This window comes from Chiloscyllium plagiosum, unplaced genomic scaffold (assembly GCF_037043375.1).
Source record: "Chiloscyllium plagiosum isolate Xiang-an unplaced genomic scaffold, Cpla_swu_hap1 HiC_scaffold_3, whole genome shotgun sequence".
In the NCBI taxonomy this organism is placed as follows: Eukaryota; Metazoa; Chordata; class Chondrichthyes; order Orectolobiformes; family Hemiscylliidae; genus Chiloscyllium; species Chiloscyllium plagiosum.
This window is the reverse complement of record NW_028270141.1, coordinates 44356230-44381426: the sequence shown is the minus strand read 5'-3', so window position 1 is coordinate 44381426 and position 25197 is coordinate 44356230. Positions and strand designations below refer to the sequence as shown.

At 40.2% G+C, this 25197-nt stretch overlaps 1 protein-coding gene across 2 annotated transcripts in view; it reads right to left on the bottom strand.

Annotated features, from left to right (window-relative positions):
* Window positions 1-25197, bottom strand: part of strn (striatin, calmodulin binding protein) — a 141233-nt gene that overhangs the window by 19856 nt on the left and 96180 nt on the right. Inside the window, exons 8-15 of one of the 2 annotated variants that reach the window (XM_043680661.2) lie at window positions 18829-18939; window positions 16761-16904; window positions 16463-16599; window positions 12302-12477; window positions 8259-8306; window positions 7974-8095; window positions 5221-5388; window positions 484-621 (exon numbers count right to left, since the gene is read on the bottom strand). In XM_043680661.2, the coding sequence (XP_043536596.2) occupies window positions 484-621; window positions 5221-5388; window positions 7974-8095; window positions 8259-8306; window positions 12302-12477; window positions 16463-16599; window positions 16761-16904; window positions 18829-18939 (1044 nt within the window). The remainder of the gene's footprint in view (window positions 1-483; window positions 622-5220; window positions 5389-7973; window positions 8096-8258; window positions 8307-12301; window positions 12478-16462; window positions 16600-16760; window positions 16905-18828; window positions 18940-25197) is intronic. The other variant, XM_043680668.2, reaches the window with a different exon arrangement.

The following is a 25197-nucleotide window of genomic DNA, read 5'->3' as shown; positions in this document are numbered from 1 at the left end:
GCAACACATCTCCGGCTCCCTTGTCCTTACCCAACTCCCTTCTCTAGCATATTTGCCAATCTTTTCCTAGCTACAGTCAGTTCTGAAGAAGGGCCACTGAAGCAGAAACATTAACTCTGCTTTCTCTACCACAGATATTGCCTGAACTGCTGAGTTTTTCCCAGCAATTCCTGATTTTGTTTCTGATTTCCAGCATGTACTGTTCTTTGGTTCTTTTCCCCCCCCTAGTTTTACATTCCATTTCCCCAATAAACACAACATCCTTTTTGGTTTCCTATTTATTTGCTGCACCAACATTTTGTGATTTATACTAGAACACCCAGATACCGTTTTACAGCACAGTTTGGCAGTATCATTGTTTTAATAAAATGCTTTCCTATTCTTCTTGTCAGAATGGACAAGTTCATATTTTCCCACATTATACTCAACCTGCCAAATACTTTCCCATTCACTATCTATTTTGCTTATTCCAAAAAAACATACCATCAGTATTGGATTCAAAGGTGAGGATTCGCTGACATGTCTCCATGTCAAATATGCTTGTCTGCCCATTCACAAAAGAGGATACCAAATGAGAAGGATCACTGCAGACTATGTCAACAGAGGTAGGGATTCCAGATTCTGTAGAAGGAAAATAAAATCATCTACATTGCACAAAAATAATTAACACCTTTCACCTGCAAATACAAATCTGTGTTTACATTTGTTAAAATATACCGAGAAAAGAAATCCTAAAGATATGCAAAAGTAGATAGTTTTCTCAAGGGCTAGATTTTCGGTTTGGAAGGTCTACTTTTGATTTTCAGAAGTTTCATTTTCATTCCAACTTACAAAACACAAGGAAGATATTAATTTCCTAGACGCAGTATTTAAACTGGCACATGACAACAGGCATAAGTTAGTAGGTTTCCAAAACACAATTCTGCACACCAAGAAGCCCCTCTAAACACATCTTGCACAAACTTGAGAGGTCAAAGAACAAAGAAAATTTACAGCCCAGGAACTAGCCCTTCGGCCATCCAAACCTGAGCCGATTCAAATCCACTGTCTAAACCTAACGCCCAATTCCTTAGGATCTGTATCTCTCTGCTCCCCACCGACTCATGCATCTGTCTAGACGCATCTTAAATGAATCTACCACCTCTGCTGGCAGTGCGTGCCAGGGACCTACCACTCTGTGTAAATTACTTGCCTTAAACTTTTCACTTCTCACCTTGAAAGCATGACCTCTCTTTACTGAATCCTTCACCCTGAGAAAAAGCTTATCTCTATCTACCCTGGCTATACCCTTCATGATTTTGTGACTTCCATCAGGTCCCCCCTCGATCTTTTTCCTAATGAAAACAATCCTAACCTACTCAACCTCTCTTCATAGCTAGCATCTTCCATACCAGGCAACATCCTTGTAAACGTTCTCTGCACCATCTCCAAATCATCCACATCCTTTTGGTAATATGGCGACCAGAACTGTACACAGTATTTTAAATGCGGCCGAACCAATGTCTTGTACAATTTTAACATGACCTGCCAGCTCTTATACTCAATACCCCGTCTGATGAACGCAAGCATACCTTTTGCCTTCTTGACCACTTTATCCACCTGTGCAGCAACCTTCAGGGTACAATGGACCTGAACTCCCAGATCTCTCTGCTCATCAACTTTTCCCAAGGCTCTTCCGTTTACTGTACAATTCGCTCTAGAATTAGACTTCTCAAAATGCATCAGCTCACATTTGCCTGGATTGAACTCCATCTATCACTTCCCCGCCCAACTCTCCAGTCTATCTATATTCTCTTGTATTCTTTGACAGTCCCGAATGCTTTCTACTACTCCACCAATCTTTGTGTCATCTGCAAACTTGCCGATCATACCAACTTCCAGATCAGTTATGTATATCACAAACAACAATGGCCCCAGCACTGATCCCTGTGGAAAACCACTGGTTTCTCCATTTTGAGAAACTCCCTTCAACTACTATTCTCTGTCTCCTGTTGCTCAACCGTTCTTTATCCACCTGGCTAGAACACCCTGCACACAATGTGAGTTAACTTTCTCCATTACCATGGGGAACCTTATCAAATGCCTTACTAAAGTCCATGTTTATGACATCTACAGCCCTTCCTTCATCTATCAACTTGGTCACTTCCTCAAAGAACTCTATTAAGTTGGTAAGGTACGATCTCCCTGCACAAAACCATGTTGCCTATCACTGATAAGCCCATTCTTTTCCAAATATAGATAGATTTTATCCCTTAGTACCTTCTCTAGCAACTTTCCCATCACTGACGTCTGGCTCACTGGTCTGTAGTTACCCGGAATATCCCTACTACCCTTCTTGGAACGGGGGACAACACGAGCAACCCTCCAGTTCTCCGGCACCTCACCTGTATTTAAGGATGCTACAAAGATACCTGTCAGGGCCCCAGCTATTTCCTCTCTTGCCTCCCTCAATAACCTGGGATAGATCCCATCCGGTCCTAGGGATGTGTCCACCTTAATAACCTCTAGCCTACTCAACACATCTTCACTACTTACGTCAACGTGATCCAGAGTAACCAAACTTCTATTTCTAATCTCAACATTCATCATGTCCCTCTCCTCAGTGAACACTGATGCAAAGTAATCATTCAGAATCTCACCCATTTTCTCAGGTTCGACACACAGCCTTTCTTCATTATCCTTTAGTGGACCAATCCCTTTTCTAGTTACTCGCTTGCTTCTTATACAAAAAGGTTTTGGGATTCTCCTTAATTCTGCTCACTAAAGCTATTTCATGACCTCTTTTAGCCAGCTTGGTTCCTCATTTAAGGCTGGTCCTACTCTTCCGATATTCCTCCAAGGCCTGTTCTGTTTTTAGCTGCCTGGATCTTATGTACGCTTCTCTTTTCCTCTTGGCTAGTTGTACGATTTTTCCTGTCATCCACAGTTCACGAATCTTGCCCTTCCTATCCTTTGCTTTCAACGGGACAACCCTATCCTGCACTATCTTTGAAAGCCTCCCACATCTCAAACGTGGAATTCCCTTCAAAGAGCCATGTCCAATCCACATTCCCAACCTCTGCCTAATTTTGATATAATTGGCCTTGGCCCAGTTTAGTACTCTTCCCTTAGGACCACTCTCTTCTTTATCTACGAGTATTCTAAAACTTACAGAATTGTGGTCACTGTTCCCAAAGAAATCCCCCACCACAACTTCTATCACCTGTCCGGGCTCGTTCACCAGTACCAGGTCCAATATGGCTCCTTCCCTCATCGGACTATTGACATACTGCTCTAGAAAACTCTCCTGGACGCTTCTTACAAATTCTACCCCATCCAGACTTCTGACACTAAGTGTATCCCAGTCAATGTTGGGAACATTAAAATCGCCCATCACCACCACCCTGTTGCCTCTACATCTTTCCATAATCTGTTTACCTATTTGTTTTTCTACCTCACGCTCACTGTTGGGAGGCCTGTAATACAGCCCCAACAATATAAGTGCATCCTTCTTATTTCTCAGCTCTATCCATAATGCCTCACTACGCAAGCCCTCCATAGTATCCTCCTTCAGCACAGCCGTGATATCATCCCTGATCAGCAATGCAATTCCTCTCCCCTTTTTACTTCCCTCCCTGTCCTGTCTGAAGCGTTTATAACCTGGAACATTTAGTTGCCAATCAGGCCCTTCCTTCAACCAGGTCTCTGTGATCGCAATAATGTCATACTCCCAGACACCAATCCAAGCCCTAAGTTCATCTGCCTTACTCACTATACTCGTTGCATTAAAGTATATGCACTTCAGACCACCAGTTCTTTTACATTCATCTGCTCTCTGCCAACTCTTCCCCTTATTAATGCCAGCTTCATGATTCTTACAGTCTCCAGTTTTCACCTCGCTGTCTACTTGTCTTCCCTTCTGGTTCCCAGCCCCCTGCCACATTAGTTTAAAAGCTCCCCAGTAGGTCCCAGCTAATGTATTTCTACTGCATGTGTACGAAGCTGGAAATTTTACAGTTACTGGATAGTTACTACTGGTTTTTTAACTGCATCTCAGAGCTAAATATCAAATTTAAACTTTACAGTTGGCAGTGTTATCATTACAACAACATCCACTAATAAATATACCCAATACAGGTAGTTCTGCTATAATGTGCCTTTTGTTAACGCGAATTGGTGTAACGCGATTGGGTGAATAGGGCACACTGTTTTGAAAACGTGAACTTTTAAAGTGTGCGTTATCTATAATACGATTAGATTGCCAACACCATAAGCATTGTCTTTATTGTGGGATTTTTGTATAGCATGAGGCCACGCAAGAACTTAACTATCATGTTCTGGAAGAATTGCCTGTAGTGGCTTCACAGGTTCAAAAGCTAAATTAAGAGATTTCACAGTCATTTGCATGGAATTAATTATCTCAGTATTGTATTCCTGGGTGTTATGGTGTAGAGAGGCATGTGTACATGTTCTTTTGGAGGGGTGGGGCCTGAGTGAGTGTGGGGGCTGTATGTGCAAGCGAGGGTGGTGAGGGGTACACGTGCCTGTTGCTCTCATGCATTTTGAGCATTGCTTCACAATAAGTTTGATGGATGAAAATTCATGGGTGAGAGAGGCTGGATTTCCAATACATGCCCTTGAGGCTTGGTTGAGGACAAAGAGACACCCCATTGAAGTTTAGACACAATCAAATATCCAGTACGTGCAACACAAGACCATTTATGTTAATATGATGTAATCTGAAATTGGAAAGTGCTCTTATTTTAAAATAGCTGAAGATTGAAACTGTACCAATACTTACAATAAAAATATTACTTGATCACAATATTCAAAGAACGAATATAAATACAAATGATTTTGTTTACTCATGATATTTCACACAAATGAAAGAATGCCTGCATGCACTTCCTGACAGCATTTTCCATTACATGACTCCTATGCCAATATCATTGAACAAAACTGCTTACTTAAACTTGTCACATTATAATTACACCCTTTACCAGTGTGGGAGCTGGCAATAAATCTTTAGTTTTCATTGGAAATGTAGGCACAGGAATTTACAATGGAAAAATAAAGAGGACACATGACTTCATACGCAGACCAAATTAGATCCACGCAGCCCAGTTTAACTATCCCCTCTCTAACCCTACTTTCCTCAAAGACACTTGCTCTCAACACAACACCATAAGAGACTAATGAGTTGAGTACAAGACGAATCCTAGAGGCAAATTCAGTCCATACCTCGGTTCTCATTAAATACGCAAAGTGAGGGTGCTATTTCAGTGGCGTTCCACAGCCGCAGAGTACCATCAGCTGAACCTGACAGTAAACGTTGATGTGTAGCACTGTATACCAAACCCCAAACTGCATCATTGTGACCTTCCAAAGCACCTCGTAGCACAGAAGGATCTGCAAACAAATAGGTTTTTTTTAGTATAGACTAGAGCAAACTCATATAATCAGGTTTTGTTCTTATCAAATTTTCCCTTGTATGATCCTCTGAAACCTGTATCTTATTCTACAGTATATTCCACCTGACTTTACTTAAGAGATTTCTAGACATATAATAATATTATAAGTATACACAAACCAAATCTGGGTACAACAGGCTAAGTCATTATATGAAAGACAATTAAAAGACAAGAGTCACTGTGTTTTTGTAATGATTAGAAGTTTTATAACAAATATATTTTAAGCCACAAGTTGTAAAAGTGAGAAGCATAGAGTCATAGATGTACAGCATGGAAACAGACCCTTCGGTCCAACCTGTCCATGCCGACCAGATATCCCAACCCAATCTAGTCCCACCTACCAGCAACCGGCCCATATCCTTCCAAACCCTTCCTATTCATATACCCATCCAAATGCCTCTTGAATGTTGCAATTGTACCAGCCTCCACCACTTCCTCTGGCAGCTCATTCCATACACGTACCACCCTCTGCGTGAAAAAGTTGCCCCGTAGGTCTCTTTTATATCTTTCCCCTCTCATCCTAAACCTATGCGCTCTAGTTCTGGACTCCCTGATCCCAGGGAAAAGACTTTGCCTATTTATCCTATCCATGCCCCCCATAATTTTGTAAACCTCTGTAAGGTCACCCCTCAGACTCCGATGCTCCAGGAAAAACAGCCCCAGCCTGTTCAGCCTCTCCCTGTAGCTCAAATCCTCTAACCTTGGCAACATCCTTGTAAATCTTTTCTGAACCCTTTCAAATAAAGCAGTCAAAGAAAGAAATCTTTGCATGTACATTGTATCTTTTCACACTACACACGTGTGGATTTCCCTAAGAACTCTGCTTAAGCATAGATGTTTAAGTAAACTTGGCAGACAACTGTCCATAGTATAAGGAGAATTGATAGATGGTAGAAGGACACTTAGATGTTATGGATAGGTACTGCTGAAAGGCAGATACATTGATGAAGTGTTTCATCTTTTATCTTTTCATAGGCTAGTAAATGCTAAAACCCCATTTGCTTTTTTTAAAAACAATTTTTACATATTCTGTCCCACACTGGGTAATCATGATTTAAATATCTCTTGTGCAATATTGCCACGCCCTTTTGTTTTATAAACATATGCATTTCATCTCCAGAATGCTCTTGCACTATTTAAAGCCATCTCTAAAGCCCTAGTTATTTGATTTGCCAGGATACTAGTCCCAACACTGAATCCCATCCACTGTAACAACTCCCATTCTACCTCAGTGGTGGTTCCAGTACCCCATGAAGTTAAATCAAATTTCTCCCACACCTGTCTTTGAACCACGTTTAACCCTTGGTCTTTTACCAGCTTGCCTGTGGCTCTGCTTAAGAGGTTGTGCTTTTTTACTTTAGCTCCTAACTGTTAAAATTTACTTTCTAGTTCTATTCAAGTTACTGGTACCAATATTCCAACTGTTAAGCTGATCCTCCAACTCACCATTCACCCAACAGAACCTCTGGTGACTCTATGGGCTCTGCCCTTCCAAATAAACATGATTACTGCTGACAACTAATCTTGGATTAACAGCGGCTTGCAATGTGGCCTATTTGAGTGTTCTGGAAGCTACTTATGTTCATATTTGGGGCTCTGTTCTTTGCAGAGAGAAAAACAGGCACACATGCAATCTGTTTTAATTCAGCAAAATAGATGAGAGCCATTTGCTGGTTCATATCTTGCTAAATATCCTGATGAGTGCAAAATGAAAAGCTTTGACAACATGTGTGATCTTCAGCAAGAATATACTTACCCTTTTACAGGAACTGGCTAAGTTGGCAGCTGTGCTGCTGAACATTTAAATCTCAGAACATAGCATATTGACTGCTGGAAAAGGTCATGTCTTGACTGCCCCCAAAACTATCCTGTATGACAGGGGACCTGTTTGACTTCAGGTACGGTGTGCATTCCTGAAGCTGGAACTGGTCAGCTAGGAAGCTTGTTAGAAAAGGAGAAAGTGAAGACTGCAGATGCTGGGGATCAAAGCATAAAAATGTGTTGCTGGAAAAGCACAGCAGGTCAGGCAGCATCAAAGGAGAAGGAACAGGCTTATGCCCGAAACGTCGATTCTCCTTCTCCTTTGATGCTGCCTGACCTGCTGCGCTTTTCCAGCAACACATTTTTAATCTTGTTAGAAAAGCAGAGCTCAGTCCCAAAGGTATAAAATAAGAGCAGAGTGGCAATCTGATTGAGACTACCACTCCTCAGAAAATCCAGGCCACTTTTTTATGGGAAGATGGAAGTATGGAACAGTCTCCATGAAAATCCTTTAAAACTAATTTAATTTTAAATCTGAGATTGCTCGCCTTTAGCACTGATCTTGCTGGCAAGACAGACTCAAGAAGTTGAATGGTTTAATACTGCTCCTATGATATATTTGGTTGAGTTAATAGAGGAACTAAATTACAAGTAATTCCACAAGCAAACTTCAGCAATTCATTCACAGCTCATTGTTTGCTTCAAAATTAAATTGTCAAATCAATTATGAGAACAGCCGATAAATAATATAAACATACACACCATATGAATCGTATGGATCGATGTTAGGATTGGGAGCATTCCAGCACTGGATTAACCCATCAGTACCTCCGCTGAAACACTGCTCACCACTTGTGCTCATCACAACACATAGCACTGGGCCTCTATCCAAAACAAAGGTCACAAAAACCGCAAAGGTAAATCTCTCTCCATTCTGTTGGCACAGTAAAGTCTTTACAAAGAAATGTACAATTTGTCAAGTAACATCAATTCAATATTTTGGGCACAGTATGCTTAGCATTACATGGAACAGCTATTCAGGTTTACCTGTGAGCTCTGAACGTATATATGGGTTCTACATCCAACGAAGTACTCCTGTGGAATTAGAAAATACAGATAACTGTTACCTTTTCTCAGCTGTGTTTCGTAAGGTTAAACTGAAGGAGAGGCTCCGATGCAGTATTATCAGTTTGAAGTACACCTTTTCTGGGATAAAATGTACAAACCATTGAGTCAATAATACAACAAAACTCATTGATTTGTCTTGGTTTTCAAGCTTCAAACATTCTCACCAACACCATCATCTTCTTTCTCAATATTTAAATAATGGTCTCATCTGATTTCCAAGGGCCTCAATCATTTGCCTCTTTACAATTTTCAGGCTTTTAAAAAAAATCGCCCCCAAGCAGAACTTACTTCCAGCTTTGAGGTATAAATTCTGTAAAATTGTAAAAGATCCTTTCAGAGATCCAAAAACTTCTGGGATATATTGTTCACACCCACAAGCTGTTCAGCCTCCTGGGAGCCAATCATATAGTTGTGGCAGAAGGTATTTATCAACAACTGGGACACTACTCCACAGACCAATAAGCTGCTTGTTGCCAGCTGAACCTCACTTTACACACACCTCCTGGCGCCAGTTCATCTGCAAACACAAACTTACCCTACTGGTTGAATAAACAAGTGTTAACAGCACTTCATTTTTAAAACCATCCATTTTCCATTATCAAAAATAAAGTCTTTACAAAGAAATGTACAATTTGTCAAGTAACATCATAACACATTGTGAACACAACCTAAAAATAACCACCGCCATCTTACTTGACCCACTATTATCCACAGAATCGCCAGCACTTGCCCACTAACCTGCTGAGTCTCATCTTTCAGATTGTTCAACAAATCCAGAGGACTGCTCTCCAAACATTAAACAAAATGCTAATATCCATTACAAATCAAGTCACTTCAAACTCTGCCTTAGTTATCAGTTTCTGCTTTACGTCATCTTTTTATTCTTTTTCATATATTACTTTCTGCAACAATGTGTCAGGTCTTTCATAGTAGGTGACAAATTATAAGGAGGTTCCACTGATCATACATAGAAATTAATGGCTCACACTGTAGAAAGATCTAATGGGAATAGGTGAGTTCCCAGGTGCCTAGGTGCAATATCATTTTCTGCCTGATGAATTATTCTTAAAATCAAGACTGGAGATCCAGTTCTGAAGAGTTTCTACAAAGCAGTGCCTTTTCAAGTTAAGCCATTTGGTTTCAAAATTGTACATGTATATGGGGAAATGTACTTGATACCCTACATGGCAGGTGGTGAAATTTGAATTCAATTAAAAAAAATTGCTGTAAAATCCTTCTGGTTCACCAATGTCCTTTAGTAAAAGAAATCTTCCTTACTTAGTCTGGTCTACATGTGACTCCAAATACACAGCAATGTGGTTGATTCTGAATTGCCCTCTGTGGCGATCACGGATGGATACTAAATACAGGCCTAATCAGTGATCACAAAGCATGAACGAACAAAAAAATGCTTTGCTTTCAATAGAGAAGCAAGCAAAAATACAGAGAATTTCATGCATTGTAACTACAATGTCAAGGAGTAAAATGTGCCATCCTTTTGTGTTCCAAGGCATTTTACCTATCACCTCTAACCTTAGTTGTCTTTCATTGGCTTCCTGTCACTTAATTAATAGTTTTCAAAATCCTTCTGCTGACTGACAAATTTTTACATTACATGTTTTCACTGTAGCCCACTATTCTCTTCCAGCATCGTGCCCAGTTCACACTCCCTGCCCTTCCAACTCTCCAATCAATGACAGGTGGCACATCAAGGAATTTACACAATCATGAACAGTGGATTACATCCCCCAAGTCTTCTTCATCTTAAGTGGAGTAAAAGACCGTGAAACATTCAATCATGATCGTATTAAACGGCAGTGCAGGCTCAATCAGCCGATGGCATACTCCTATTCTTATGCTCCTGAGTTAAGAATTGTGAAAATTTAGCTTTTTGAACAGTTTTTTGTTCGCTTTCTCAATTCCTACTGGGTGTCTTGATTTTCTAGACTTTGACTTTGAATTAAATTTACTTATGACAACAATTTGAATGTTTTGCTTGAAAAATAGAAAGCATGAATTATTTACTAATAGTTCTGAAAAAAGTAGTTGAAATACATCTAGATTTATGCAAGTTTTGAACACTTTGCATTTCAGATAATATTAAGAAGAGCGCGCATAAGAGAAACCTCAGTGTATATGTCCATAAATCATTAAAGGTGGCACTACAGGTGAATAGTTATCAATAAAGCATAGAGTATTCTAATCTTCATCAGCAGGAACATAAAATACAAGAGCAGGAAGGTTATGCTGGACTCAGATTCATAGAGAATCGCATATTCGTCCAGTATAGAAGAGGCACTTTGACCCACTAAGTCCATACTGCAAAAATACCAAACTATCAACACTAGTCCCGTGGCCTTTCATAAGACACTGGCTAGAACTTAGCTGGAGTATTGCAGAGTTCTGGGTTACACATGATAGTAAAGATGTGAAGGGACAGAGATTGGCACTGGTTGTAATTTTCCAAAAATCACTGGATTCTGGAGAAGCACCAGAGGATCGGAAAACTCCCAATGTGGCACCCCTACTCAAAAAGGGAGGGAGGCAAAAAATGAGTAACTATAGGCCAATTTGCCTAACACCTATTTTTGGAGAAACATTGGAATCAATTTTTTTTAAAAATTATAACCTAATCAAGCAGAGTCAGGATGGCTTCATTAAACCAGTAAACGTGTTCCATTTCGACTTTCAGAAGGTATTCAACAAGATACCTCACAAAAAGTTAAGTTATAAGATAAGAGCCCATGGTGTACGAGGTAGTATATTGGCATGCATAGAGAATTGGCTAATGGGCAGGAAACAGCAGGTGGGTGTAAGAGGTCTTTTTTTCAAGTTGACAATCAATTCATGACCAGTGGGGTTCCACAGGGATCAGTGTTAGGACTGATCCTGTTTACAATATATAATGATGATTACTTAGGTGAAGGAAGTGAATCTACTGTAGCCAAATTTGCAGATAACACAAAAATAGGTGGAAAGACAGGTTGCAAGAGAGATATAAAAAGTTTATAGAGAGGGATATTGGTACGTTAGGTAAGTGGGCAAAAATTTGGCAAATGGCATATATAATGTGGGAAAATGTGAATTTGTTTATTTTGGGAGGAAGAACAAAAGAAAAAAGTATTATTTAAACGGAGAAAAACTGCAGTAAGCAGCAACACAAAGGGACTTGGGGTACTTGTACATGAAACACAAAGCTCGCACACAGGTGCAGCAGGTTATTAGGAAAGCTCTTAAAATGTAGGTCCTTATTTTAAGGGGGTATGAGTATAACAGTAGGAAAGTCTTACTGTAACCATACAAGGTGCTGTAGAGACATCTGGAGTCTGACAGCAGTTTTGATCCCCTCATTTAGGTAAAGATATCGTTTCATTGAAGGCAATTCAAAGGAGGTTCACTAGGATGATCCCTGGTATGGAAGGATTGTCTTATGAACAACAGCTAAACAGGTTGGGACTCTCTTCACTGGAATTAATAATGTGAGGTGATCTCATTGAAACATATAGGATTCTTGAGGAGCTTGACAGGGTAAATGCCGAGAGAATGTCTCCCCTTATGGGAAAGTCTAGGACCAAATGGCATAGTCGCAGAATAAAGGAGCGCCTATTTAAGATTGAGATGAGGAGGAATTTCTTCTCTCAGAGGGTTGAGTGCTGTTGGAATTCCTTGCCACAGAGAACTGTGGAAATAGAGTTCTCATGTATATTTAAGGCTGAATAAGGTAGATTCTTGATCTGTGGGGGGAATCCAGGTTTATGAGGAAAACACAGGAAAGTGCATCAGCTACAATCCTATTGAATGGTATAGCAGGCTAAACGGGGCAAACAGTCTACTCTTATTCCTATTTCTTATGGCCTAAGTTACAATGCTGAGTACCAGAGTAGACTTGATGGACTGAGTGGACTCCTTCTGCACCATAATAATTGTGTGAAGAATGTACTGTTGTCCTTCATCGTACTTACTTTTTTGCTGGAGCAGTCTTTTGTAAATTCCACAATTTCACAGTGTGATCTTCTGAGGCAGTTACCAAAACAGGTTCAACTGGATGAAATGCCAAGCCTCTTATTCCATCAAAGTGGCTCCGTAACGTGAATTTAGGATTCCAAGTTTTTCTTAATGCATCCTTATTATTAGTGATCTGTGAAATCCCAAAACATTTCAGAAAATAGTGAATAAGGAATTTTTTTCAAAGCTCCTAAACATTAAATTAGTTGGATTTTCCCTTTCATTATAAAATTTCTTTAGAATATAGTAGAATCATTTAGCACATGGAGGATATTCAGACCATCATGCCTGAACCATCATTTTGAAAGAGCTATACAATTGGTTTCAGTCTACTGCTTCTTATTCATAGAGCAAACTGCAGAGCTTTTTCCAAGTCAATGTCCATTTTGTTTTAAGACAGTAATTACTGAATTTGTTTCCACCAGCTTTTCAGGCAGTGCATTGCAGATCATCATAACTCCCTCAACAAAATTCACAATTTCCCTTACAGCTCTTATGCCAATTGCCTTGAATCTATCACCACTGATTATTGATCTATCTGCTACAGGAAACAGTTCGTCTTTCTTTATTCTATCAAAATTCCTCTTGAGAATGGACTTTTTTTGCCCTGTGTGATAAAGTCAACTTACCAGTTTCTCATTTAAAGGTACCAGTATTGGACTGGGGTATACAAAGTTAAAAATCACATAACACCAGGTTATAGTCCAACAGGTTTATTTGGAAGCACTAGCTTTTGGAGCACTGTTCCTTCACAACTACCTGATGAAGGAGCAGCCTCCGAAAGCTATTGCTTCCAAATAAACCTGTTGGACTATAACCTGGTGTTATGTGATTTTTAACTCTGTACCAGTTTCTGATTATTTTGATTAGAGGAAGGAATTCACAGCACTGTTGTAGATGAACACCAGGCATCAAATCCAAAATGATTATTGTACTTCCGATTTGCCTTATTGCATTGTTATTGTGTTGTTGCATACCAGCTGAACAATTATGTACAAATCAGCAATCAGAGGTTTACAGCAGAGTGAAAGGCTATTTGGCCTGTTGAGTCTGCACCAGTTGAAAACTTACGCTAGTCGCATTCTCCATTACTTGGCTAACAGCCTTGTAATAGTTTTGCATCGCAAGCATGTGTCTAAATACCTCTTAAAGGTTATGAGGGTTTGTGCCTTTCCCAATCTTACAGGCAGTGAGTTCCAGATTCCTACCTCTGTCTAAGTGAAAAACGTTTTCCTCACATTCCCTCCAAGCCTCCTCCCCCTTCCCTTAAATTGATACCCCTGGTCACTGATTCCTGCACCAAAAGGTAAATTCTCTTTCTTGGTATGCCCTTCAATTTTATACATCTGAATCATGTCCCCCTCAGACTCCTCTGCTCCAGGGAAAACTACCCCAGTCTATCCAATTACAGGAGAGAAACGTGGATTCCAGATATGCACACAATACTCTAGCTTTGGCCTAACTAACAACTTATACAATTCCAGCATAACCTCCCTGCTCTTAAACTATATGTCCCAGCTAATAAAGTATCTTATGCTTCTTCTTAAACACTTCATCTACCTGTCCTTTTACCTTAAGAGACTGGCTGACACGCACAACAAGGTTCCTCTAATCCTCAGTGCTTCCAGGATCCTAACTTTCATCATGTATCCCCTTGCCTTCTTTGTCCTGCCAAGTGCATCATCTCAAACTTACTGAATTCCATTTGCCACTGATCAGCCCATCCAGTAATTTAAGGCTATCCTCCTCACTATTGACCATTCCACCAATTTTTGTTTCATCTGTGCATATACTGATCAACCCTCCAACATTCAAGTCTAAATCATTTATATCTACCTCAAACATCAGAAGTCCCAACACTGATGCCCATGGAACCCCACTGGATGCAGACTCCCAGTCACAAAAAATAGCACTTGACTAACAGCCTCTGCTTGTTACCACTCCGTCAACTCTGGATCCAAATAGCCAAATTTCCTTGGATTTCATGGGCGCTCACCTTTGCTATCAGTCACGCATGTGGGACCTTATTAAATGCCTTGCTGTAGTCCAAGTAGACACCCTCAAATACATTGCTCTCATCTACACACTTGGTCACCTCTGAAAACTTTACTCAAATTAGTCAGACATAACCTGCCCTTAAAACCATGCTGACTATTCTTGATTAAGCCCTGCCGATCCAAATGTAGATTAATTCTGTCCATCAGAATTGCTTCCAATAGCTTCCCTGCAAATGAAGTCACACTGACTGGCTTATTGTTTCCTGGTTTATCTCTTTCTCCCTATTTAAATAACGGTATAACATTGGCTGCCCTCCAGTCCTCTGACACCTCTTCTGTAGTCAGAGGAATTTATAATTATTGCCAGCACTTCGGCTCTCTTGTCTCAATCAACAGCTACATTTCATCTGGCCCTGAATATTCATCTACTTTTAAGTAGGTCAGTTCAGTCAGAACCTCCTTTCTATCTTCTTTAAGTATATCACAGACCTTCTCACTGATTTCTATCTCCATACTGTGTCAGTGCTCACTAGTGAGAGGGACAATTTGAACCCAACCTATGTCCTCTGGTTCCATGCACAATGGTCACTGTGGTCCTTAAAGCATCCTACTCTTTGCCTCATTATACTTTTGTCTTTAATAAACTTATATTACAACTTAGTATTTTTCTTGATTTTACCTGCCAGTATTCTTTCAAAGTCCTTTTTGCTCTCCTTTTCACGTTTCCCCTGACACATTCTGTACTCCACTAGGGCGTCTGTCTTTTTAAGCCCTTGATATCTGCCGTAAACCTTCCTTTAAACCTGTATATCCCTCAATATTAAGGGCTCATAGGATTTACTGGTTTCACCCTTTGTCGTTATTGGAACATGTTGGCGCCATACTCGTCCCACTTCCTCCTTTAAATGCATCGCATCACTCTGACACAGATTTATCTGAAAGTATATGCTCCCATTCCAATCTGCTCAAATCACACCTGATCTTATTAAAAATCGGCCCTTCCCTAGTTTAGAACTTTAATTTTAAGCCTATCCTTGTCCTTTTCCATAACAATCTTGAATCTAACTGCAAAATTCTCCTTTGTTGATACTTCAACTACTTGCCTGGCTTCGTTACCTACAATCAAGTCCAATACTGTCCATTCTCTGTGGGGCCTTCTACATACTGATTTTAAAAAGCTTTCCTGGATGCATTTTAATAATTCTGTTCCCTCTAAACCTTAGTGCCCTCAGCTAATATTGGAAAATGGGGGAGGCAATGGCCTCGTGGTATTATCACTGGACTATTAATTCAGAAATCTAGATAATGTTCTTGGGAACTAGGTTTGAATCCTGCCATGGCAGATGCAGGAATTTAAATTCAAGAGTAATTAAAAGTCTAATGATGACCACAAATAATATTGTCCATTTTCAGGCAAAACCCGCCTGTTTCACTAATGTCCTTTAGGGAAGGAAACTACCTGGTCTGGCCTACATGTGACTCCAGACCCACAGCAATGTGGTTGACTCTTAACCGTCCTCTGAGCAATTAGGGATGGGCAATAAATGCTGCCTAGCCAGTGATGCCCTCATCCCATGAATTAATAAAAAAAAAGTTGAAAACCAAACTCCCTATCTCTACCCTATTACCTTTATTTTTTAAAATTTTACTTTTTATTATTTACTTAGAATCCTGGGATATTTATGTGGAATAGCTTCCCTGAAGACTAATTATAAGAATAACACTTCCAACAATACAGAACTCCCTCAGTGTTGCTATGCTGTTCCAAATTCTCAAATAGGACTTAAACACAGAAGTTTCTGACTGAATTTAGTATTACCAACTCAGCTAAGCTATCAGTTTTAATGTTCAATTACATAAGTTAAGAAGCATCAAATGTTAAATACATCATGCTACAGAGAATGAGATGCAAGCCAGAGTGGCAAGCAGCAGATTTTACCAATAATTCCCAACACCACAAAAAAACTCTCTCCTTTGATGCTTATACTCAAAAGAAACTTTTGGTCAATCTCTTACTGACTGATCACAAAACTACATAGGTAGTAATTCTCACTTGCACTAGAATATTAATAATTAGTCTTCTTAAATAAATCTGATTAGCTGCTGGAAATTCCTACTTACATCATAATTTAGAGGATCTGCCTCATTAGCAACCGTAAGACCCGCTAACTCTCCAAGACCCAATGCGTTTTCCAGTGCTTCATTTGGACCCATGATAAAGGACTTTCCTGCTCCTGGAGGAAAGGTCAATGCCTCAACTAGAAAGAATAGTTTTAAGAAAAGAAACTTTCATTATCAAAAACTTTCATTCAAAATTATTAAATTTAATCCAAAATAAATGAGGATAATAACATGGTAAAGATGACTTAAAGACGACTCAATTCACTAACTTAAGTTGCCCAGATTCCCCTTCACCTACCTTCTTCTGCTCTGCCAGCTTCATGCTCAGTCAGTCGTGTGGTAGTTGGCCTGGGTGGAGAATTTACTGAAGACTGTAATGGAGGGAGCTCATCCACATCTCTTAAAGTAGCCAACATATCTTGTAACTTTGATCTATTTGGCCCTGTTAAGAAACAAAGAGAGAGATGAAAGTAATGTTTTATTCTGTAAGCCTCTGCCTTTGAAAAGAATGGCTTACTTATACATTTCCAAGTATGTTGGTGTTAAGATATTCGTTCAATGTTTTCATAAGAGCTTTGTCTGAAGTAGAAAAAAGTGGATCAAAATATGATTAAAATAAACACAGGAAATATTATAGTTATAATTACCCAGTTATGGCCTGCAGTTTTAATGTCATCCTCAAATGAGTAGATCATCAACTAGGGTATAACAGGGAAAATAAACCTTCAATCAGGCCCATTTCCTCTATCTCAGCATACCTATAAAATTCTTGTATGGCATTGAATTGTATTGAATTTTGACGGAGGTCAGTGCCCAGTATGTATAGCATTCATAAAGTGGAAATGTTTATCCCTTGTTTCTTGATTATACATTAAAATTGTGTATTTGAACTATATCCTTTTTACTCTTGAAAGATATTGGATTCTAAACATGTGAATAGTGCCTATTTGCATAGTTCGAGTGACACTGTACTCATACAATGCTATGGCCACTGCTCCGCCAGGACAACCCATTGCTTGACATGATGTAAACATTATCTACATTTGTCAGCCAGGCCTGGTGATTATTCAGTAATCTATATTTTGCAGAAAATTGAGAGAGTGAATAATATAGACTTTTTTCCAGATAAATTTCAGACACTAAATTTATATACATTAATGAAACTTTTACTGTCTGATAATCAGAAGGATAGACATTAATGTAACTTTTACTATCTGACGAGATGGATAGACGTCGATCAACTGCCTAAAATATGACTACTAAAGTGAGAAATTCTGCTTTTTAAGTTTCCTTCCAATCAAGTAAATAGAGGATGAGTTTCTTGGCGAGACTGATTGTGAAGGCCTATTGGATAAAGTATTACAAACTTAAAGTAATAGTCTGTACTCTGCCCAACACAGCACTTTTCTACTTATGTACTTAAATAAAATAGCAAGTTTGGGTTTCATAAGTGTATGTCATCGTGTATTACATTCACAATGCTAAATGAAACAGGAGGGATGTCTTCTGCCTTTCATACAATTGGAACTGGATCTAAACATCAGATCACATTAAAACATAGAACAAACTCGTTCTACATTCCCCTAGATTGCTTAACAAGGAGTTATTCCATCCACTCTGGCTCCATTTTCAGATTTGATACCATTACCTCAGGTCTTCTTCGCTGAAGATTCAAATCTGCAACGAGAAGGAACCGAACACAAATCCAGAGCTTCATCCTCTGAATTTCAGAAATGTCTCTCTATCGCATAGAATAATGGGATGAGTCAAAGCAAATGTGGGTTTGGGTACTTACGATCAAGTCATTATTGAGATAAATTCTATTATCTATGATCTTTGCCAGTTTTGATATTTTAGCAAAACCAAGATCACCAATAGTAACATTTTAAAGACTTTTTTTCCAGTCACAATGTTAAGACTTATACTCAAAAGAAAACTCGTCCCTCCTAAGAAGTCATCAATTCCAGTTGAAAACAAGAATGATTACCGGCTATGTTAATTACTGACCAAAATAAATTTTCCAAATTTTTCCACTAGCTACCTTTCATTACTAGTGATGTTTGACTGGCCTTCAGTACACAAACCCAAAATCTATGGCTTGAAATCATTTCCATTTTGTAAGAAATAAATGAAATGGCAAAAATTAAAAATTGCAGATGAAAACTGAAAGAAGAGAAGTAGTTTTGGGTAGCAACTTCCAAAAAAAGTTAAACCAAGCCAACGGTGAGACAGAGGATCAAGAGTAGCTGAGCATGAGCAAGTAGCTTTAAAGGAACAGAAAAAGTATCTGGATACTTTTCTGAAAAGAAAGTGCAGCAAGAGAGGGCTTATGAACCAAACGTATACCAGATTTCATACGCACTTACTCTTCACCCCCTTTTTCCCCTTTCGCTCCTTTTTGTACTGCTCCTTGAGTTTGGTTATTAGTCCCTGGTCCACGTCCCAGCTCTCTTGTGTGGGACATACATCTTCCTTGTCTAAACACAGCACAGTGAAACAAATCAGAGATCGCTTCATGGAACAATCTTATACCATTACTAGGGTAGTTTCAACATATTAGTTTAAAAACCATATCATTGCAACATCTCAGTAGCAAAATTTACTTGAAGTCAGAGCCATATGACAATTCGGGTCCATGGGAACCTTTTCAAGGCAGGTTCATACTGAGATTTGAATAATCAAAATAAAATTCACTATCAAGGAAAAAAAGCATTTCTATACTGGAGTATTCTCAATTTTGGGCTAACTCAAGAACAACAAAACAAGTCTCTCATATTTGCTGGTTGTTCCAGGAACAAGGCATGAAGCTTGCATGCGAAACAACAAATGCATGCCTACAAGCTCATAAGTCACTTATTAGATTTCAGACAGCAGCTATGTAACTCAGATTTATACAATCAATAGATGAAAGCACCCGTCAGACCATTTCAACTCTCTCTCAGCCACCACTGCATCCATAACACTGACGATAATATTTTGTGATATCACAATTATGGTATTACAAGGTATGTCATAGGTTATAATGTCAAGTTTACCATATTAACAATTTGTATATTACAGGATCAAACCGTTGTCATATGGTTTTCAAATAGTATCAGTGAAAGAAAGTTAAAATCATCGACATGCTTTCTAGTCACAATCTGCTGTGAAGACAGATTTAAATCCAGAGTCCTGTTTTTCATATCCACTCAAATCCCATTTTCCAGCAAATGAACAAGCAAACAGAGGTCATTCACAGGTTACACATCTCCAATGAACTCACTTATATTGGACTGCATCAAATATGGATGCTTGATGATGATTAATTGACTGACCAAGAAAGATGGTCAGATCTCTTTGTGCAAGAACATGGGCCATCACAGTGACTGCAACAACTATTGGGTATCTCTTGTTAAGCATCATGGGATAAGTATTTGCCTATGCTGACTGTGTCAGATTGCAGGTCTTGACTCAACACATCCATCCAAATTCTAGTTTACTTTCAGAATTAGAAGATCTATATTAGACCTAGTCTTCCAATCCAGCAGCTGCAAGAGAAATGCCTTAAATAAGGGGGAGCAATAGGTATTGCCTCCAAATGATTTTTCAGCAAGACATTCAACTATGAGAGTATAGCAATTTATACAAGCTCTGGACGAATTTGACTGTCCACTGAAGCTGTTCAATGTGATCTCCTCTGTACGAAACACAATTGGTGTCAGAGCATTGGAATCCTTTGAGATTCACCGGATTCCCAGCACACCAGAACGGACAGGCTGCTATTCGGTTTTGCTCACCTGAAGTCCAGTACAATGATGGACCAAGTCCTCAGAGTTTTGTGATACACCGATTACATACTGACGAGCACAACAGCAAATGGGGAGATTCTCTCAAATGTAAAGAGTTTGGTTTCACCATCAGCCTCAGAAAGGTGACCGTCTGGAACGTGCTACATCACCGTCTATCAGCATTGACAATGTGACACTAGATGTTGTGACAGCTTCACATATCTAAGTTCCACAATCACTAGCAATCTGTCATTTGATGCTGAAGTCAACACACTTCACAAAAGCAGCAACTGTTCAAATTGATTGCATGTGGAACAGCAGCAAATTGACTCAGAACACCAAAGTTTGAGTCCACCAAGCCTATGCACTCAATGTATTCCTTGACAGTAGCGAAGCCTGGACAACATAGGCTAGATCAGAGAAAAGTCTGAACAGGTTTCACATTCGTTGTCTCACACTGTTCTGCTTGGCAGAACAAGGTCAACAAGCTGCGCATGGTCAGGAAGGAGAGATCACATCTGGACTGACACACAGTCCCAATGAGTATACAGTTCAGGTGCTGAAGGAGTGAGATGTTCCAATGGGATGGGGTTCATCTAACTTACGCCCGGTCCACAGTCCTGGCACAGTTCTGCTTGCTTTTTTGGTTCTTTTTTTGTAAGGTCTATTTTTAGGATACATGAAACACAGGATCGGGCGCCCAGCACAAAAGAAAGACTGACATCATACGAAAACCACAAATTCATTGGTTGGTAGTAGCTACCAATTTGAGTATCTATTGTAGGTTACTTTCCGATTGAAGGTAAATAGGGTAAATATTTACAGTTACAGACAAAAAGACGAATAAGAATGTTTTTAATAAACCTAATTAAGAGCTAACTAACTAAAACAGAAATACAGGGCCAAGTGACGTGCTGTACCTATGACGTGGGGACTGGTGGACCCCATTGTGGTTCACAGTGTCCATATCTGTAGCAAGCGTTGGTTGCTTGAGGAACTGCTGTTCAGAGTTAATGAACTGGCGTCTGAGCTTCAAACACTCACACATCAGGAGTGGGAGAGTTAACTAGATAAGTGTGTTTCAGGGCAGTCACACCCCTGGGAATACTATCTCAAGTTCAGTCAGTGCTCAGGGACACGAGGGTGTGACTATGAACAAGGCAGGTAGAAGATCCAGGAGATATTGCTGAAAAGCCTTAGCCCTTGAACTTGGCTAACAGCTTTGAGATTCTTGCTCCCTGTGTGGATGAGAGTGGGAGCTGGAGGGAGGATAAGCAAATTGACCATAGCACTGTGATAAGGGAGCCATTCAAGATGTGAGTTCAGAAAAGATTTACAAGGATGTTGCCAGGGTTGGAGGATTTGAACTATAGGGAGAGGCTGAATAGGCTGGAGCTATTTTCCCCGGAGCGTCAGAGGCTGAGGGGTGACCTTATAGAGGTTTACAAAATTATGAGGGGCATGGATAGGATAAATAGACAAAGTCTTTTCCCTGGGGTAGGGGAGTCCAGAACTAGAGGGCATAGGTTTAGGGTGAGAGGGGAAAGTTATAAAAGAGACCTAAGGGGCAACTTTTTTACGCAGAGGGTGGTACGTGTATGGAATGAGCTGCCAAGTGGTGGAGGCTGGTACAATTGCAACATTTAAGAGGCATTTGGATGGGTATATGAATAGGAAGGGTTTGGAGGGATATGGGCTGGGTGCTGGCAGGTGGGACTAGATTGGGTTGGGGTCTCTGGCTGGCGTGGACAGGTTGAACTGAAGGATCTGTTTCCATGTTGTATCTCTCCATGACTCTATGTGGGAGCAATGAGAAATATAGGTGCAACTGTGGATAGTATACTTCGGGGAATAAACACAATTCTGTGTGGCCAGGATCGAGAGTGCTAAAGGCAGTGTTGCCTGCCTGATGCCCAGGTTTAGGATATCTCATCTGGGTTGCAGAGAAATTGGAGTGGGAGGGAAAAGATTTCATTCTTGTGGTCTATGTAAGTAGCAATGTTATAAGCAGAAAGAGGGAAGAGAGTGCAGAGAAAATATGAGCTGTTTGGGGCTAAATTGAAAAGCAGAACCAGAAAGGTAATAATTGCTGAATTACTACCACTCATGAGCTAATTGGCACAGGGTTAACAAGATTAAAGTGATAAAGGTGTGTCTCAAAGATTGGTGTGGGACAAACGGGTTTGAATTCATGAGACGATGGTATCAGTACTGGGGAAGGAGGGAGATGTTCCAATGGGATGGGGTTCATCTAACTTACCCTCGGTCCACAGTCCTGGCAAATTGCATAACAAGGGCTTTAAACAGTTGTCAAAGGGAATTGTGAGGGGTGGAATTTACATGTATTTGAAAAGACAAGGACTGATTAGGGATAGTCAGCATAGCTTTGTGCATGGGAAATCATGTCTCACAAATGTGACTGAGTTTTTTGAAGTAACAAAGAGGATTGATGAGGGCAGAGCAGTAGAAATGATCTATGTTGCTTTTCAGACTAGAGGCCTATGACCAGTGGTGTGCACAGAGGAGGTATAATTTGTAAGTTTGTAGATGACACCAAAATTGGAGATGTAGTGGAGAAGAAGTTTATTTCAGATTACAACGGAATCTTGATCAGATGGTCCAATGGGCTGAGGAGTGACAGATGGAGTTTAATTTAGATAAACACGAGGTGCTGTATTTTGGAAAAGCAAATCAAAGCAGGAGTTATACAATGGTAATGCCGTAGGGACTGTTGCTGAACAAAGAGACCTAGGAGAGCAGGTTCACAGTTCCTTGAAAGTAGAGTCGCAGGTAGATAGGATAGTAAAGAAGGTGTTTGGTATGCTTTCCTTTATTGGTCAGAGTACAGAGTATAGGAATTGGGAGGTCATGATGTGGCTGTACAGGACATTGGGTAGGCCATTTTTGGAATATTGTGTGCAATTCTGGTCTTCTTCCTATCGGAAGAATGTTGTGAAACTTGAAAGGGTTCAAAAAGATTTACAAGGATGTTGCCAGGGTTGGAAGAGTTGAGCTATAGGAAGGTGCTGAACAGGCTGTGGCTGTTTTCCCTGTAGTGTTGGAGGCTGAAGGGTGACCAGAGGGCTTCAGATTAGTATGACAGGGCGGCGCAACATCGAGGGCCAAAGGGCCTGTACTGCGCTGTAATGTTCTTATGTTTATAAAATCATGAGGGGCATGGATAGGATAAATAGACAAGATATTTTCCCTGTATTGGTGGAGTCCAGAACTAGAGGGCATTGGTTTAGGGTGAGAGGGAAAAGATATAAAAGGGACCTAAAGGACAACTTTTTACACAGAGGTGATGCATGTATGGAATGAGCTGCCAGAGGAAGTGGAGGAGATTGGTATAATCACAGCACTTAAAAGGCATTTGGATGGGTATACGAATAGGAAGGGTTTAGAGGGATATGGGCCAAGTGTTGGCAAACAGGACTAGATTAGGACAGAATATCTGGTCGGCATGGACGGGTTGGACTAAAGGGCCTGTTTCCGTGCTGTACATTGCAATGACTCTAAACAAGTGGCGGAGTGAGTTCAGTTGCATGGAAAAAGTAAAGGGGGTGAGGGAGAAAGATAAGCAAAGATTATTAAAGTTTTCAGAACAAATTGGAGGACAGTGTATGGAAAGGATCAGGAAGAAACAACATACCAAGGGGAGGATAAGGCAATCATGGCTGTCAAGGGAACTCAGGGAAAAGAAAAAGCGTGCAATGTGTGAAGATTATGAGAAGTCTCTAAAGATCAGCAAAGGACAACTAGAAAAGCAGTAAGGGAGAGAAGAAACAACAAGGGTAAGCTAGGTAGTAATATAAAAGATGATTGTATGAGTTTTTTAGATATTTAAAAGGCAAGAAGGGCAACAGTAGACACTGGACTACTGGCAAATGAAGCTGGAGAAGTAGTAACGGGATACAAAGAAATAGCAGAGGAACTTGACACCGGTGGCATATCAGAACTTCAAGGAAGTCAGAGACAGAGGTGAATGTAGTGGCCGTTGAGGAGAAGGTGCTGGGGAAGCTGAAAGGTCTGAAGGTAGATAAATCATCCAGAACAGATGGACTACACTCTAGCATTCTGAAGGAGATAGCTGAGAAGATTGTAGAGGTAGTGATGGTGATCTTTGAGGAATCACTGGCTTCAAGATGGGTCCCAGAGGACTAGAAGATGCCGAATGTAAAACCACTGTACAAAGAGGGAGAGAGGCAGAAGAAAGGAAATTATAGACCGGTTGAACTTGACCTCAGTTGTTGTAAGATTTTAGAGAATCCATTATTACGTTATGCACGTTAAAATAGGGCTGGCTTAGCACTGCTTTATCATGGGGGGATCATGCCTGACAAATTTTAGAATTCTTTAAGATGGTATCGAGTAAGTTAGATAAAGGAGAGCCAGTGGATTTTAGTTGGATTTTGTTATGGTGCTGCACAGGAGGCTGCTAAATAAGATAAGAGCCCATGGTGTTTGGAGCAAGATACTGGCATGGATACAGGATTAACTGACTGGTAGAAGGCAGTGTGAGGATAAAGCTGTCTTTTTCAGGATGGTAGCTGGTGACTAGTGGGGTTCTACAGGAGTCAGTATTGGGACCACAACTAATCATGCTATACATTCAAAGTTTGGGAGAAGATTTGTAGCTCGGGTGTTCGTTGTTGTGGTTCTGTTCGCCGAGCTGGGAATTTGTGTTGCAGACATTTCGTCCCCCGTCTAGGTGACATCCTCAGTGCTTGGGAGCCTCCTGTGAAGCACTTCTGTGATGTTTCCTCCAGCATTTAGTGATTTGTATCTGCCGCTTCCGGTTGTCAGTTCCAGCTGTCCGCTGCAGTGGCCGGTATATTGGGTCCAGGTCGATGTGCTTATTGATTGAATCTGTGGATGGTGCCATGCCTCTGGAATTCCCTGGCTGTTCTCTGTTTGGCTTCTCCTATAATAGTAGTGTTGTCCCAGTCGAATTCATGTTGCTTGTCA